This window comes from Cucurbita moschata, unplaced genomic scaffold (genome assembly GCF_002738365.1).
Source record: "Cucurbita moschata cultivar Rifu unplaced genomic scaffold, Cmos_1.0 Cmo_Scf00008, whole genome shotgun sequence".
NCBI lineage: Eukaryota > Viridiplantae > Streptophyta > Magnoliopsida > Cucurbitales > Cucurbitaceae > Cucurbita > Cucurbita moschata.
In genome coordinates this window covers 3,423,039-3,438,974 of record NW_019268524.1, presented here as the reverse complement: position 1 = coordinate 3,438,974, position 15,936 = coordinate 3,423,039, and the positions used below count along the sequence as shown (strand labels likewise).

The window sequence follows — 15,936 nt, the reverse complement described above, 5'->3', positions numbered from 1 at the left end:
GAGTGTCGGGTCACTAATTTTATTTTAAAATTTTAATTTCATAATTTACTTTTTTGAAAAAATAGACACGTGAAAAATAATGTATATTCGACGTGGCTTCGTTCCAGTGTCGCACTAATAACATTATCAACATTTTTCTAAAAAATATCCAATAATGTAGCAGCGTGGAAATATATGTATCATCAATCTTATCCAATAGAAATGGAACACGTGGAAAGACGTGTCATATGAATCCACCGTTAAAACAATTGGCCGACTTTGCCCGTGATCTTCTCATAATCGTACCGAATTCAAAAAAGCGGTCCCAAAAAAGACCCGACCCGGCTGACTCAACAAGCGCTACAGTCCAAAAGCATTTCGTAAGTAATGACCAAATAACTTCTATCGCCAGCACTGCCACAGATGGGACCACGGAAAATATGACCGTCCACGTGTCTTTCAAAAGCTTTGTTATGATGAAACCACGTGTCCCTTCTTCTTCGTCTATAAAGCCCGCCTCTTTCTCATGCGTTTTAAGTTTCAATCGCCGCAGACGCCAGAGCTTTCAGAGAGAGAGAGAGAGAGAGAGAGAATTATGGCCGCCGATTTACAGTTGCCGGCGGGATTTAGGTTTCATCCGACGGATGACGAACTCGTGATGCATTACTTGTGCCGTAAATGTGCATCGCATCCGATTTCGGCGCCGATCATTGCTGAAATCGATCTGTATAAATACAACCCTTGGGAACTTCCTGGTAATTTTCTTTTTATAAACTCCGATGGAGATTAATCGTATTGATTCCGATCGGAGTTTGACGGCCGCCGATGATTAATTTTGTGTTTCTTTATAGGGCTGGCTTTTTATGGAGAGAAGGAGTGGTACTTCTTTACGCCGAGGGATCGGAAGTATCCGAACGGTTCGAGGCCGAACAGGGCTGCTGGTAGTGGTTACTGGAAGGCGACCGGCGCTGATAAACCGATCGGGCAGCCGAAGGCCGTCGGGATTAAGAAGGCGTTGGTGTTTTACGCCGGGAAAGCTCCTAAGGGCGAGAAAACGAATTGGATCATGCACGAGTACCGGCTCGCTAATTCGGACCCCTCGGCTCGCAAGAAGAACAGTCTTAGGGTATTTTCTCACGGAATAGTTCATATTGTTCTTGATTTTCGAGTCTCTGTTTTATAAGATTTGCCCTAATTTTGCAGTTAGACGATTGATTTTGGGACTCTGTTTTTTAAGATTAGCCCTAATTTTGCAGTTAGACGATTGGGTGCTCTGCCGCATATACAACAAAAAAGGAGTAATCGAAAAGCAACCTCCGCACCACGGTTCAATAAACTCGCCGGAATTGAACACAATCGGATTCATGGAAAACGATGATCAGGAAGAGAAGCCGGATGTAATCAACGTTTCCGGCCGAGTTCAGTCGCCGTCGTCCGACGTGATGACCGAATACATAAACTTCGAATTATCGGATTCGATTCCTCGTCTTTACACGGATTCGAGCAGCTCCGAGCAGGTGGTGTCGTCGGAGTTCACGAGCGAGGTTCAGAGCCAGCCGAGATTGAAGGAAGAGTACTCTGGATTCACGTTCAATTACCTGGACGCTTCACTGGAGGACGCGTTTTGTTCGCAGTTTCCGATATTAAATCAGATGTCGCCATTGCAGGATATGTTCATGTACCTTCAGAAGCCATTTTGAATTCGACGTGTCGTCTAGTTGATCTAAACGTCAGTTTCGGATATTCGACGGCACACTCGTCGATCACTGTGCCGGTCGAGGATTGCCCCGTCGATAGCCGCCGTGACGATGATATCGAAAACCGCGATGGCGGCGGCGGCTGTGGCGGAGATCGGAACCGACATGTATTTGTAGCGATGAGCGATTTTAGCACGTGTTATGTGGGTGTATATATTTTGTCAAACGTGCGAATAATGGGAAAACGTTTTTAATATTGTTTGAATATATTTTTGGAATTTAAATTTAATTAAAAGTTCAGATATAAAAGTAGTACGAAATAATAAAAGTAAATATCATAATTATTTATTTTATATTACTAAATTTGTAATTTTATTAAATATTTTAAGGCCTTGGATAGAAAATATTAATTTCTGGGTATTATCTTATTTCAAATTTGGAAGCCTAATATTTATTTAATAGAACCGATAATGGGCCTTTTGAGTTCAATAACGGCCCATTTCAAGCATTTGTGAATAGGCCCAAACGGCCCAATACGTTTATGAGTGCACACGAGAAATTCAAATATGATCAACTATAGGAGATTCTTGGTATACTTGTAGCTCGAGAGTATTTTTAGCATATTACCACGAGCATGTTTTCTATGAACATTGGTAACGGCTAGTCGTGGTCGGTTGAATGGTGACCGATGCGCGGTTATAATGCATTGCTCGCACATATAACCTAAATTGAGACCAAGTTTGTGAGATCCTACATTGGTTAGAAAGGGGAGCGAAATATTCTTTATAAGAGTGTGAAAATCTATCCCTAATAGACGTGTTTTAAAACCGTGAGAATGACGGCGATACGCAACAGACAAATGTAGAAAATATCTACTAGTGGTGTGGTGGGCTTGTGCTGTTACAAATGGTATCAAAATGCAGAAAATATCTACTAGTGGTGGGCTTCTGCTGTTACAAATGATATTAAAATGCAAAAAATATCTATTAGTGTTGAGCTTGTGCGGTTACAAATGGTATCAAAATGCAAAAAATATCTGGTGGACTTATGTAATGGTATCAAAATGCAGAAAATATTTACTAGTGGTGGGCTTGTGCGCTTATTACAAATGATATCAAAATGCAGAAAATCCACTACAAAAAATATCTACTAGTGGTGAGCTTGTGCAGTTACAAATGGTATCAAACCCAGACACCGAGTAGGGTGCCAGCAAGGACGCTAGGACCCCATAGGGGTAGTTTGTGAGATTCCACATTGGTTAAAGGGGGAACAAAGCGTTTCTTATACGGGTGTAAAAATCTCTTCCTAGTAGACGAATTTTAAAACGATATATAAAGGTCAAAGAAAACAATATCTACTAACGGTGGACTTGAACTATTACAAAATTATATATAATTGCTCGTGTAATAAATGTCGTCATGTCTGATATACCTACTCGTGATTGAGAAATGCACGGTTTAGGAAAATTCCGATGGGTAGGTTAAAGAGGAAATGTCGCAATCGAGAATGAAACGATGCCGTTTTGGCTCACTTTCTTGACCCCACTCCGTTCAATTCGATTGGGGGGACACTCGACAAGACATCCCTTTCCGATAATGAATGGCCCCTCTTCCCTTTCCTTCTTTGGTTTCTTCTCATTATTTTTCTCCATTTTGCTTCATTCCCTTTTGTTTCTTACCCTTCATCTCTTTTGTCAAGAGTATTTTTTAGGTCGCTCGAGTTTTAATCCCGAGCTTTTATGATCGGAATTGACTTAACTCGTGTGTTCAAATACGGGTCCGTTTAGAAGGCAGGTTCGAGTTTTTAGTCTTGTGAAAATTTCGTTAAATAACAAAATTAATGTTAGTTTCAAAGCCTACACGTTTTGAAAGTGATAATCAATAAATTATTCGAGATTTAGATAATATAAAATTGAGTTTTAATTCAAATAATTCATGAAAATATATACCACTCATAGCTCGAGATTAGAAATGTCCATTTACTCTATAGGGTCGGGGCTTCACGTGAAGCTTCCTCAATGGGTGAGGAATCCTCGTTTAAACGTAAAATGGAGAGAGAGTGACGAGAGATTTCTTTCCATCAGATAAATGGGGTGGGAGATGGGTATTATATATATATATATATTTTAATATTAAATTTTTTTTATTATTTTTTTTATAAATTATATTATATTTTTGTTGATGACTTACCCGTTCCTACCTTGCCACGTGAACATCTAGACTCGAGATAACATATCTATATTGATCTGTTTACCCTCCACGAGAATATCGTCACAATAACAAATGTATCATTGATCGATTCATACGTTATTCCAAGTAAAGCACCACCTCTCGAGAGGAGAACGGTAAATAGAAAAGTAAAATATTAATTTTTCCCAAAAGGGTATTCTTTTTCATCATTATTAATTCTTTTGTATGGTCAATTCCATGGGGTCAAAAGTAATTTAATAGGGAATAAATTTATGCAGATGGATGGTTGTCCAACATTGACACGTGTGCAAGATTCTCAAAGATCAATTCTCAAAAAAAAAAAAACATCCCTTGCTGATCTGTCATGTTTTTTTTTATAGTTTTGATGGACAAAATTAACACAAAATTTTAATATCAATATTTAAATATTAAATGGTTCTGATCCGATTATTATCTAATTAAAATTAAAAAATTATATTAATACCTAAATTATATATATTTATTATCCCATATATTTAAATTTGAGATATTTAATATTCATATTACCTTTTTTTTTCAATTATTATATATTAATGAAATCGTCAAATAATTAATTAGGAAGGTCTCTCATTAATTACTCGATAATCTTTATATTATTTATCTTATAAAATTTTGTAATATTAAAAAAAAATAAAAAATATTTAAATGAGAGCGATTCTGAAAATAAGATGATTAAAATATATATATATATTTATTGACATCCTATAGTATCTCTAGAGGCCCACTAAATCTAAGCCAGGTTCTTATCGATGATTTCCCCATTTTTCCATCTCTTAATTATTTATTTTATTGCCACAAATTTTGTTTTTTATGACCATTTTTATTTTTTTTTATTTTTTATTCAATTAAAGATTAAAAGCTTATTTTGAGTGGATAGGGTTTTATTTTAATTTATTATCTTATAAAAATATTCTAAAATTCTCTTTATTTATTTTTATTTAATTTAAAATGTTTACCGACGAATGTATTTAATAAATATTTTGTAAAAAGTCAAAATATTGATGCGATGCTGATTTGACAAAATATTTTTAATTAAAATATTATTTCGTTTTTTTGTTACAATTTTTTTAAATTAAACTTGTACAAATTATTTATACTCTTAATTTTTGTATTATTTAATTTTTAATTATATTCCAACTGCATTTTTTAAATGCTATTAATAAATTTATGGTAGAGTATGGACGAAAACTAAATCAAGCATTTGTCTGAAGACGAGTATAAATTATAATATTTTTGTATGCATTTAAAATTAAAATAAAAATTTTTAAATAATAAAAATAGAATCGAACAAAATTCCAACGTAAATTACTGATCGTCTAAAATAATTAACCTTCAATGTTTTTTTTACTGTCGAGAGACAGTGATAGGTAACAAGAATAAAAAAGAATTATGAAAATTTTAAAATTGACGTATTTTCATTTCGACATGACTTTTGATATTTTGTTTAAATAATGAGATATTTTTATGAGAAATATTTAGGATCAAAATAATAATAAATTAAATGGCAAGTAAAGGTTTTTTTTATGGGTCAAATATAAATAATTGATATAATTTATTGGTCAAATGGCAATTAATATTATATTATTTATGGTAGACACGCAAGCTAATAATGCAAGCACCCTCTTATAATATTCTATATTTTCATTATTATTTTTTTATTTTTTTATTAAAAAAATTAATATTTTCTTCCTCTTTAATTACTATCAAAATAAAATATATATTAAAAAAATTAATTTATATCTAGAAAAATTCTTAATTAATAATTGTCTGTTCATTTTATTATTATATCAATTAAACTCGTAAATAATTGACCATTTTTAAATAAAATATGAATAATTTTGAAATCAAAAAGTTTAAATTAACTGCGTAATAATTTAGAACTTTAATTAACAAAATTATAAGTTTGTACCGGCTAGAATTAACATTTTAAAATTTTATTTATAAAAAAATGTAATTTAATATATTTTTAAAAATTCAGATTCTAAATTATACGTACCATTCCTATTTTTTTTTTTGTTTATATTTTATGTTTTTATTTTTTTATCGTGACAAAATTAAATTTAAATATTATAATACCGAGAGGAATGCAATAGGTGGCCGATCATGGCGAAACATGTAATAGTTTTGGGATTTAAATTTTATAAAGGATATTTACATTTTTTTTTATGGTTCAAGGTTATTTTTGAAACACTGATTTTTCGACGTATTTATTTATTTATTTTAAGGTTCAAAACAATTATGAATTTTTTAAAAAAAATTTAAGGTTGTTTTTATTAATTAAAATACTTAGGATAAAAATAATTGTAAAAAAAAAAAATTGTGCGTGGGGCAATGGCTTATTGTCATTAGCGTTTCCTCTTGCAACTGATTCCCAATCACCCGCGCTTTTATGACAAATTTTTTTTATTCATTTATTTATTATTATTTTCACTAATTAAAAAATTATATTAAAAAAAAAGGAAAAGAAAAAAAAAAACTGCACACATGGAGGAGTGGAAGCGAAAAGACTAAGACTTAGAGACTGCCTTCATTCTCTCTGACTGCTGTTTTTCTGATTCAGCTTCTTCACAAATAAGAGGATTCCCAGTTCATCACCCCCAAATTCAGGTACATTTTCAATTCTCCCATTCCTTTTCCACTTTGAAAATGGCGATTTTCTTGCCCTAGATTCTGTGACGCTACTTCTGATCCGATCTCCGTACTTTATTTTATTCAATTTTTTAATTGAAATTAAAAATCTCTAGTTGTTATCTCAATTTCTTCTTTCTTTGGTTGTTTTAAGGAATTGAGCTACTGAGATTGCCAGATCTTTTGCTGATTCTGCTTTGATCTGCTTGTTGCGGCTGCTGTTTTTCAACTGGGATTCTTTCTGGTGTTTGGTTTGTAAGGGAGAGATCGAACTTCAGTGCGGTTGCTTCGATTTTTTATTTGGCAACGAAATTGCTTCTTTCGCTATTTGAAGATGGAATTGAATTCGGTAGTGCGGTAATTGAGATTTGATGCTTCTGGCTCGGGAGAAGCGGCCTCCGACGCGTGGTGGAAGGGGGAAGTTTTTGGGCATCTGCTTATTCGATTACTTGGTTCGTGTTAGTTAACTTGATTTTCTTGGAACTCTGTTCTGTTATTTTTTTTATTTATTTATTTTTTTTATTGCTGTTGAGCTGAAGTTCTGTTTGTAATGTCTATATCGTTTAGTTACGGATCTGAACTTATCGATGCTCAAGATTGTTAAGCATGGCTATCGAAGAGTATTTTTTCAGCTTTCAACATTTCTGGATTTCAATTTGATCTTTAATCATGTGTGCATGCACGCCTTATGATATTTTGTCTGAATTTTTGAGTTATTTCTGGTGGGTATTTGTAGTTTAAACTCGTTTATGAGTGTATCACTGCTTTTGTAACTGGTTCTGTAAAATGAAATTAATTTGAGGAGTTTTGAGGATTTATGCTTCAACTTGCAGGGGAGCAGGGTGAAAGCTGAGGCAGTGAATTCATGAAATGTCGAAGTCCCCTGCCATAGAACAAATTGAGTCCCTATCACCTTCTACTTCTAGCCCTCGGTAAGTTCGGTTTCTTTATCCGTTATGTGTGTGTGTTTGTAGTTGCTCTTATTAATGGAAAGCATGGCGAACTGTGTAAAAGTAATTTCCTCAACTGTAGGTAAGTGCCAATTAATTATCGACTCTAGGTAAAATATATCTTGTTCTTGTTAAAATGAAAGTTATCGTTATAAGATACTGAGCATGGATAAATTCCAATTAGCAGGGAAAATAATGGAGCAGGAACGATGGATGATCCAGAAACTACAATGGCGACAGTTGCTCAGCTTATTGAGCAACTTCATGCAAGCATGTCTTCGTCACACGAGAAAGACCTTGTTACAGCACGTCTTCTGGGAATTGCTAGAACACAAAAGGATGCTAGAACACTCATTGGTTCTCATTCTCAAGCCATGCCTTTGTTCATCAATGTCCTCAGAAGTGGGTCTTCTGTTGCAAAAGTTAATGTTGCTAGAATTTTAAGTGTTCTATGCAAAGATGACGAACTGCGCTTGAAAGTGCTTCTTGGTGGGTGCATCCCACCATTGCTCTCACTCTTGAAATCTGAATCGATTGAGGCTAGTAAGGCAGCAGCTGAGGCAATCTATGAAGTTTCTTCAAATGGGCTTTTGAATGACCGCGTTGGTATGAAGATATTTGTCACAGAAGGTGTTGTACCCACCTTATGGGACCAACTAAATCCAAACAATAGGCAAGACAAAGTTGTAGAGGGATTCATTACTGGATCTTTGAGAAATCTTTGCAGAGACAAGGATGGTTATTGGAAAGCAACACTTGAGGCTGGAGGAGTGGATATCATTGTCGATCTTCTTTCTTCTGACAGTGCTGCAGTTCAGTCAAATGCAGCTTCTCTTCTAGCACGCCTGATGTTGGCCTTCAGTGATAGCGTAGCTAAGGTTATAGAATCTGGAGCTGTGAAGGCTTTGCTTGGGCTTATAAGTAAGAAAAATGATATTTATGTCCGTGCAAGTGCTGCTGATGCTCTGGAGGCTCTCTCATCGAAGTCAACTGGGGCCAAAAAAGCAATTGTGGACGAGGAAGGTATTCCAGTACTTATCAGGGCAATAGTTGCCCCTTCTAAAGAGTGTATGCAGGGTAAGCATGGCCAGTCTCTGCAGGAGCATGCAACACGAGCATTGGCCAATCTTTGTGGTGGGATGTCTGCATTAGTACTCTATCTTGGAGAACTTTCACAGTCCCCTCGCCTTTATGCACCAGTTGCTGATATAGTTGGAGCACTTGCATACACTCTAATGGTTTTTGAGAAGTCCTGTGATGAAGAACACTTTAATGCTACCAAGATAGAAGATATTCTTGTAATGCTACTAAAGCCTCACGATAATAAGTTAGTTCAGGAGCGTGTCCTTGAAGCTATGGCTTGTCTATATGGTAATATATATTTCTCAAAATGTCTAAATCACGCAGAAACAAAAAAGGTGCTTATTGGACTTGTAACCACTGCTGCTCCTGATGTGCAAGAGTACCTAATACCATCTCTGACTAGCTTATGCTGCAGTGGGGTTGGCATCTGGGAAGCCATTGGCAAGAGAGAAGGGGTTCAGTTACTTATATCATTACTGGGGTTATCAAGTGAGCAACATCAAGAATATGCTGTTCAGTTGCTGGAAATCTTGACTGACCAGGTAGATGACAGCAAGTGGGCTATCACTGCTGCTGGTGGAATTCCTCCATTGGTTCAGTTATTAGAGACAGGCTCCCATAAGGCAAGGGAGGATGCAGCACATATTCTATGGAATTTGTGCTGCCATAGTGAAGATATTCGAGCCTGTGTTGAAAGTGCAGGTGCCATCCCAGCGTTTTTGTGGCTCTTAAAAAGTGGTGGATCAAGGGGCCAGGAAGCCTCAGCCATGGCACTTACAAAACTTGTCCAAACTGCTGATTCTGCTACTATAAATCAGCTATTAGCTATGCTCTTAGGAGATTCTCCAAAAGAAAAGGCTAATATAATTCAAGTTTTAGGTCACGTGCTTACTATGGCATCATATGAGGATTTTGTACAAAGAGATTCTGCAGCTAGTAAAGGACTGAGAACACTTGTTCAAGTTCTTAACTCATCAAATGAAGAAACTCAAGCCCATGCTGCTTCTGTTCTAGCAGACTTATTTAGCACAAGGCAAGATATTTCCGATAGTCTTGCAACTGATGAGATTGTACATCCTTGCATGAAGCTCTTGGCCAGCAATACTCACGTTGCCACTCAATCAGCTCGGGCACTGGCTGCCCTCTCCCGGCCCAGCAAGACAAAAGCAACGAATAAGGTGTGCCATATTGCAGAAGGGGACGTCAAGCTTCTGATTAAGTTGGCTAAAACATCTTCTGTTGATGCTGCTGAAACTGCAGTTGCTGCCCTGGCCAATCTTCTGTCTGATTCTCAAATAGCTGCTGAATCTCTGGCAGAAGATGTAATCTCAGCTCTAACGAGAGTTCTTGGAGAAGGAACTCCAATTGGTAAGAAGAGTGCAGCTCAAGCCCTTCATCAATTGTTGATTCATTTTCCACTTGGTGATGTGGTTGCAAACGAAACTCAGTGTCGTTTCATTGTCCTTGCTCTAGTTGACTTCTTAAGGTCTACGGATATGGATGGGAATAATGTTGCGGATGCTTTAGAAGTAATTTCACTCTTAGTTAGGACCAAGCTTGGAGCTAGCTTGGCTTATACACCATGGTCTGCCCTTGCTGAGGTTCCTTCAAGCTTGGAACCACTTGTATACTGTCTTGCTGAGGGAACATCTCCAATGCAGGACAAGGTGATAGAAATTTTATCAAGACTATGTGGAGACCAACCTGTTATTTTAGGCGATTTGTTAGTTGCAAGAGCAAAATCACTTGATTCTCTTGCCAGTAAAATAATAACCTCTTCAAGTCCAGAAGTAAAATCAGGAGGGGCTGCTTTACTCATTTGTGCAATGAAGGAGCACAAACAGCAGTCAGTGGAAGCTCTTGACTTGTTCGGATGTCTTAAACCGCTTATATATGCTTTAGTGGGTTTGATCAAGCAAAATTCTGCTTGTTCCTCTTTAGACTTTGAAGTTAGAACCCCTAGAAGTTTTACGAAACGAACTACTTTCCTAGGAGATAGGTTTGATGCCCCTGACCCAGGCACAGTTATGGGAGGTACTATTGCCCTCTGGTTGTTGTCAATAATTGCTTCTTTTAGTGTGGAGAACAAGGTAGCTGTTCTGGAAGCTGGAGGAACTGAGGCCGTGTCTGACAAGCTTGCTAGCTATACTTCTAATTCACAGGCAAGTCATTTGTTAACTTAAATTGTCCAGTCCCCTTAAAAATTATTATTCATTCAAACTGAAGTTCTTATTATTGCTGCCGTTGCTATCCAAATCTGTGAAAGTATGCTCTTATGTAATGAAAATATTTTAGTGTTCCTTTTTCCTCTTTCCTGAAAGAACTGATTTGATACTAATGGAATGTATCCTGCCGGCATTTACATCAAATCTAAGCTTCTTAGCTCTTTTAAACCAAAAGTGTCATTCTCAAGGAGATGCCTTTCCTTGTAAATAGTTTTTTTTTTCTCTTTCCATTCGATCGAGTAAGAATAACAACTCAAAATGAACATCTTATCTTTTAAACAAAATTATCATTGCTAGGGTATGCAGTGGTGCACATACTTGCATGAAGTGTCTAGCTGCTATACTTTTGTCTTAAATGGGATTCTTATAATTTTGACATGGGAATTATCGTAGCAGGCAGAATTGGAGGACATGGAGGGTATATGGGTCAGTTCTCTGCTTCTCGCTATCTTGTTCCAAGATGCAGATGTTGCCTCGTCCCCTGATGTCATGAGCATTATACCTTCACTAGCCTTTCTTGCAAGATCTGAGGAAGTGAATGATAAATTCTTTGCTGCGCAGGCAATGGCAAGTCTTGTTTGTAATGGTAGCAAAGGAGTAAATCTTGCCATTGCAAATTCTGGTGCAATTGTTGGGTTAATTTCTCTAATTGGGTTTGTGGAGTCGGATATGCCAAATCTTGTTGCTTTGGCGGATGAGTTTTCTTTGACACGGAAACCAGATCAAGTTGTTCTCGAGCATCTATTTGAAATTGAAGATGTTAGAACTGGGTCAACTGCACGCAAAACTATACCTCTTCTTGTGGATCTTTTGAGACCATTACCAGAAAGACCTGGTGCTCCTCCTGTTGCTGTTCAGCTGTTGATTCGTATTGCTGATGGAAGTGACGCAAATAAATTAACGATGGCTGAAGCTGGAGCTGTAGATGCTTTGACGAAGTACCTGTCTTTGAGTCCTCAAGACTCAACAGAGGCCATAATATCTGATCTATTGAGAATTTTATTTAGCAATCCCGAACTTATTCGTTATGAGGCATCGGCCAGTTCCTTGAATCAACTTATAGCTGTCCTACGTCTTGGGTCAAGAAATGCAAGATTCAGCGCTGCAAGGGCCCTTTTTGAACTTTTTGATTGTGAGAACATCAGAGATTCTGAGCTAGCCAAGCAGGCTTTCCATCCACTAGTTGACATGCTCAATGCCACAACAGAAAGTGAGCAAGGTGCTGCTCTTGCTGCATTAATTAGACTGACTTCAGGACATTCTTCAAAAGCCGATATATTGAATGACATGGAAGGAGCCCCGCTTGACAGTTTATGCAAAATTTTAACTTCGTCGTCATCCTTGGAGCTGAAGACGAATGCTGCAGAACTATGTTTTATACTGTTCGGTAATATTAAAGTAAGAATAAATCCAATTGTTTCTGAATGCATACAGCCACTCATAATGCTTATGCAGTCAGATTCAGGTGCAGCAGTAGAGTCTGGGGTATGTGCACTTGAAAGATTGTTGGATGATGAGCAACAAGTAGAGCTCACTTTACCCTATGACATTGTGGACCTCCTTGTTAGTTTGGTCTCTGGAACGAATTATAGATTGATCGAAGCAAGCATATGCTCTCTGATAAAGTTGGGAAAAGATCGAACTCAACTCAAAATGGATATGGTTAAGGTGGGGATCATCGATAACTGCCTCGATTTACTTCCAGAGGCACCTAGTTCATTATGCTCCTCAGTGGCGGAACTGTTTCGCATTTTAACAAACAGTAACGCAATTGCTCGGAGTTCAGATGCAGCAAAAATCGTGGAACCTCTTTTCTTGGTTTTGCTTCGTCCAGATTTTAATTTGTGGGGGCAGCACAGTGCCTTACAAGCTCTTGTAAATATTTTGGAGAAGCCACAAAGTCTTCTGACTCTAAAACTTACTCCGAGCCAAGTTATCGAGCCTCTGATTTCCTTTCTTGAATCCCCATCCCGTGCTGTCCAGCAGCTTGGCACAGAGTTATTATCTCATCTTCTTGCACAAGAGCATTTCCAGCAAGATATTACAACTAAAAATGCAGTTGTGCCACTCGTACAGCTTGCTGGGATTGGAATATTGAATCTACAGCAAACAGCTATAAGGGCATTGGAAAAGATATCCACTAGCTGGCCCAAGTCTGTTGCGGATGCTGGAGGTATTTTCGAGCTTTCGAAGGTTATTATACAAGAGGACCCTCAGCCTCCTCATGCTCTTTGGGAATCAGCCTCCACGGTTTTGTCGAATGTTTTGCGATTCAATGCTAAGTACTATTTTAAAGTTCCTGTAGTTGTTCTCGTGAAAATGTTGCATTCGACCGTGGAGAGCACTATCACGGTGGCTCTCAGTGCTTTAGTTAATCACGAAGCTAATAATACATCAAGTGCCGAACAAATGGCGGAAGCTGGTGCTATAGATGCATTGGTGGACCTTCTAAGATCTCATCAATGTGAAGAAGCATCTGGAAGATTACTCGAAACTTTATTTAATTACGTCAGGGTGCGAGAGATGAAGGTTTCCAAGTATGCCATAGCACCCTTATCACAGTATTTATTAGATCCACAGACCCGATCACAGCCCGGCAAGCTTCTCGCAACATTAGCCTTGGGAGATCTGTCACAGCACGTGGGACATGCAAGAGCCAGTGATTCGGTTTCTGCCTGTCGAGCATTGATAAGCTTGCTTGAAGATGAGGCAACGGAAGAAATGAAAATGGTAGCTATTTGTGCTTTGCAAAACTTTGTCATGCACAGTAGAACAAATAGGCGAGCAGTTGCTGAAGCAGGTGGAATATTGGTCGTTCAGGAGCTTCTTTTGTCTCCAAGTCCAGAAATTTCTATCCAGTCTGCATTGCTGATAAAGTTCTTGTTTTCGAATCACACGTTACAGGAATATGTATCAAATGAGCTCATTAGATCTCTGACAGGTATGCCTGGAACTGTGAAATCTCTTTATTTTCCCTTTGGTTTCTAATATTGAAAATGAGTTGCATTGTATGTTTGTAATGCAGCTGCACTAGAGAGGGAATTGTGGTCGACAGCAACAATCAGTGAGGAGGTCTTAAGAACCTTGAATGTGATATTCACCAACTTTCCGAAACTCCATATTTCCGAAGCAGCTACTCTTTCCATACCTCATCTAATCGGAGCTCTGACATCGGGTAACGAGGCAGCTCAGGAAACTGTGTTGGATACGTTATGTTTGCTAAAGCATTCCTGGTCGACCATGCCGATCGACATAGCAAAGTCTCAAGCTATGATTGCAGCTGAGGCCATTCCTATACTCCAAATGCTCATGAAAACCTGCCCTCCTAGTTTTCATGACAGAGCAGATAGCCTTTTGCATTGCTTACCAGGTTGTCTGACTGTTATTATTAAGCGTGGGAACAACCTTAAACAGACGATGGGAAGTACAAACGCTTTCTGTCGACTGTCTATCGGGAACGGCCCTCCTCGACAAACGAAGGTACGTAAGCTATGTTAGGACTCACTCTCTTCTGGTTCGTGGGGATTCGGCTAAAGTTATTTTCTGGGCATGGTCAGGTTGTTAGCCACAGTACATCTCCTGAATGGAAAGAAGGATTTACTTGGGCATTTGATGTGCCTCCAAAGGGGCAAAAGCTGCACATCATCTGCAAAAGCAAAAGCACTTTTGGCAAGGTAACTATCCCTGCCGTACTAGTATTAGATCATAATTATTTCATCATATTGTTTTTCCAAACGGATACCGCTTCCCGTGTTCGGCTATAGTGACAACCCCTGAATCTAGCCGCATTCGGCTATACCGCTTCTCTCTTTCATTACCTTTGTTCTAAATTAAGAATGTTGGTCCTTTGCAGTCTACTCTAGGAAGAGTGACGATCCAAATCGACAAAGTTGTAACCGAGGGATTGTACAATGGATTATTCAGTCTAAATCACGATGGAGACAAAGATGGCTCTTCTCGGACACTCGAAATCGAAATCATTTGGTCAAACAGAATATCAGATGAAGAATTACAATGAATGATGAATGGAGAGTTGGAAAACAAAGCTCCGAAGCTATCCAAACTCGGCTTTTAATGAAGCTCAGAGGTAAGTTTGCTTGTAATTATTCATGTCATATGAAAGTTTCAATTTTGTAGCATGAAAAAAGAAAAAGAAAAGGAAAAAAAAAAGTGTAAATTAAAATTTCTAAAATCTCCTGAGAATAATGTGTGTGTGGAGGAGGAGGGAGGGGGAGATTCCCACGATGAAAGGGAAGTCTAAGAAGAGTAAGAGGGTACTTGAGTTTTGTTGTACAGGGTTTAGTCTATAGAAACAAGAATGCTACAATTACAAAGAAACTACATGTGAAAATATGGTTTCAGCTTTGCACGAAGGTGCAGCAGCTTTGTCAATCAATCAATCATACATCTTAATTGTTAGCTACTAGTCTATTGCTGCTGCTGCTGCTGCTGCATTTTCTTGTTTATTTCTTTTAGTTTTTGGGTTCTACTTGGTTGAGGTGAAGGTTTGAAATGTCGATGTCGACGGAAATGTCGAGCCCTCAGTTTTATGAAAAATATCGAGAATATGTTGATGTTGAGATTTGTTCCGAGTGTACTTGATGCTCCGCTATCTATTTGAATAATTGACTGGAAGAGAGCTTCCCAGTTTGCTACTGTTAGTATATAAGGGGCTTTAGCCTAGAATAGCACAGAATGAAGCATGGGTCTCAACGAGCGTCAAGTACTTCCCGGTTAGTCTTACTAGCGCAGCGGATTGCTCTTTCTTTAGTCTTTAGTTAGGGCTGCCATTGAAGATGGGTTAGTCCAAGCCTAATGGTCGACCCTTAGATAATAAGTGAGACTTTGAATGAAGGGCTCGTTCTTTCAATCCAACTAGTTGATGCTCTAGCCATTACACACCTTCAATGAGAGAAATCGATGTGTAACAACCCAAACATACGACTAGTAAATATCGTCTTTTTTGGGCTTTTCTTCAAGGTTTTAAAGCGTGCCTGCTAGGAGAGGTTTCCACATCCAAGCAATGTTTCGTTCCCATCTCCAACCGATGTGAGACCTCATAATTCATTTCTCTTGGAGGTCGAGTGTCTTCATTGGCACACCACCCGAAGTTTTACTCTAAAGCCATGTGTAACAATCCAAGCCC

General features: G+C 37.9%; 2 protein-coding genes across 3 annotated transcripts; both read left to right on the top strand.

The window, feature by feature from the left end:
- Nucleotides 1–509: 509 nt before the first annotated feature.
- On the top strand, nt 510–1,954 carry LOC111446750 (NAC domain-containing protein 2-like). The gene is made up of 3 exons (XM_023085690.1): nt 510–734; nt 831–1,105; nt 1,236–1,954. The coding sequence occupies exons 1-3, from the start codon at nt 575–577 to the stop codon at nt 1,677–1,679; spliced, it is 879 nt and encodes a 292-aa protein (XP_022941458.1). The 5' UTR covers nt 510–574; the 3' UTR covers nt 1,680–1,954.
- A 4,429-nt stretch (nt 1,955–6,383) lies between these two features.
- On the top strand, nt 6,384–15,216 carry LOC111446043 (protein CELLULOSE SYNTHASE INTERACTIVE 3-like). 2 transcript variants are annotated; one of them, XM_023084663.1, is made up of 8 exons: nt 6,384–6,511; nt 6,687–6,984; nt 7,366–7,464; nt 7,670–10,727; nt 11,187–13,731; nt 13,816–14,270; nt 14,348–14,464; nt 14,644–15,216. In XM_023084663.1, the coding sequence occupies exons 3-8, from the start codon at nt 7,403–7,405 to the stop codon at nt 14,806–14,808; spliced, it is 6,402 nt and encodes a 2,133-aa protein (XP_022940431.1). In that variant the 5' UTR covers nt 6,384–6,511; nt 6,687–6,984; nt 7,366–7,402; the 3' UTR covers nt 14,809–15,216. The 2 variants fall into 2 exon arrangements, with proteins under 2 accessions (XP_022940431.1, XP_022940430.1); XM_023084662.1 differs by having other exon boundaries at nt 11,184–13,731.
- Nucleotides 15,217–15,936: the final 720 nt, after the last annotated feature.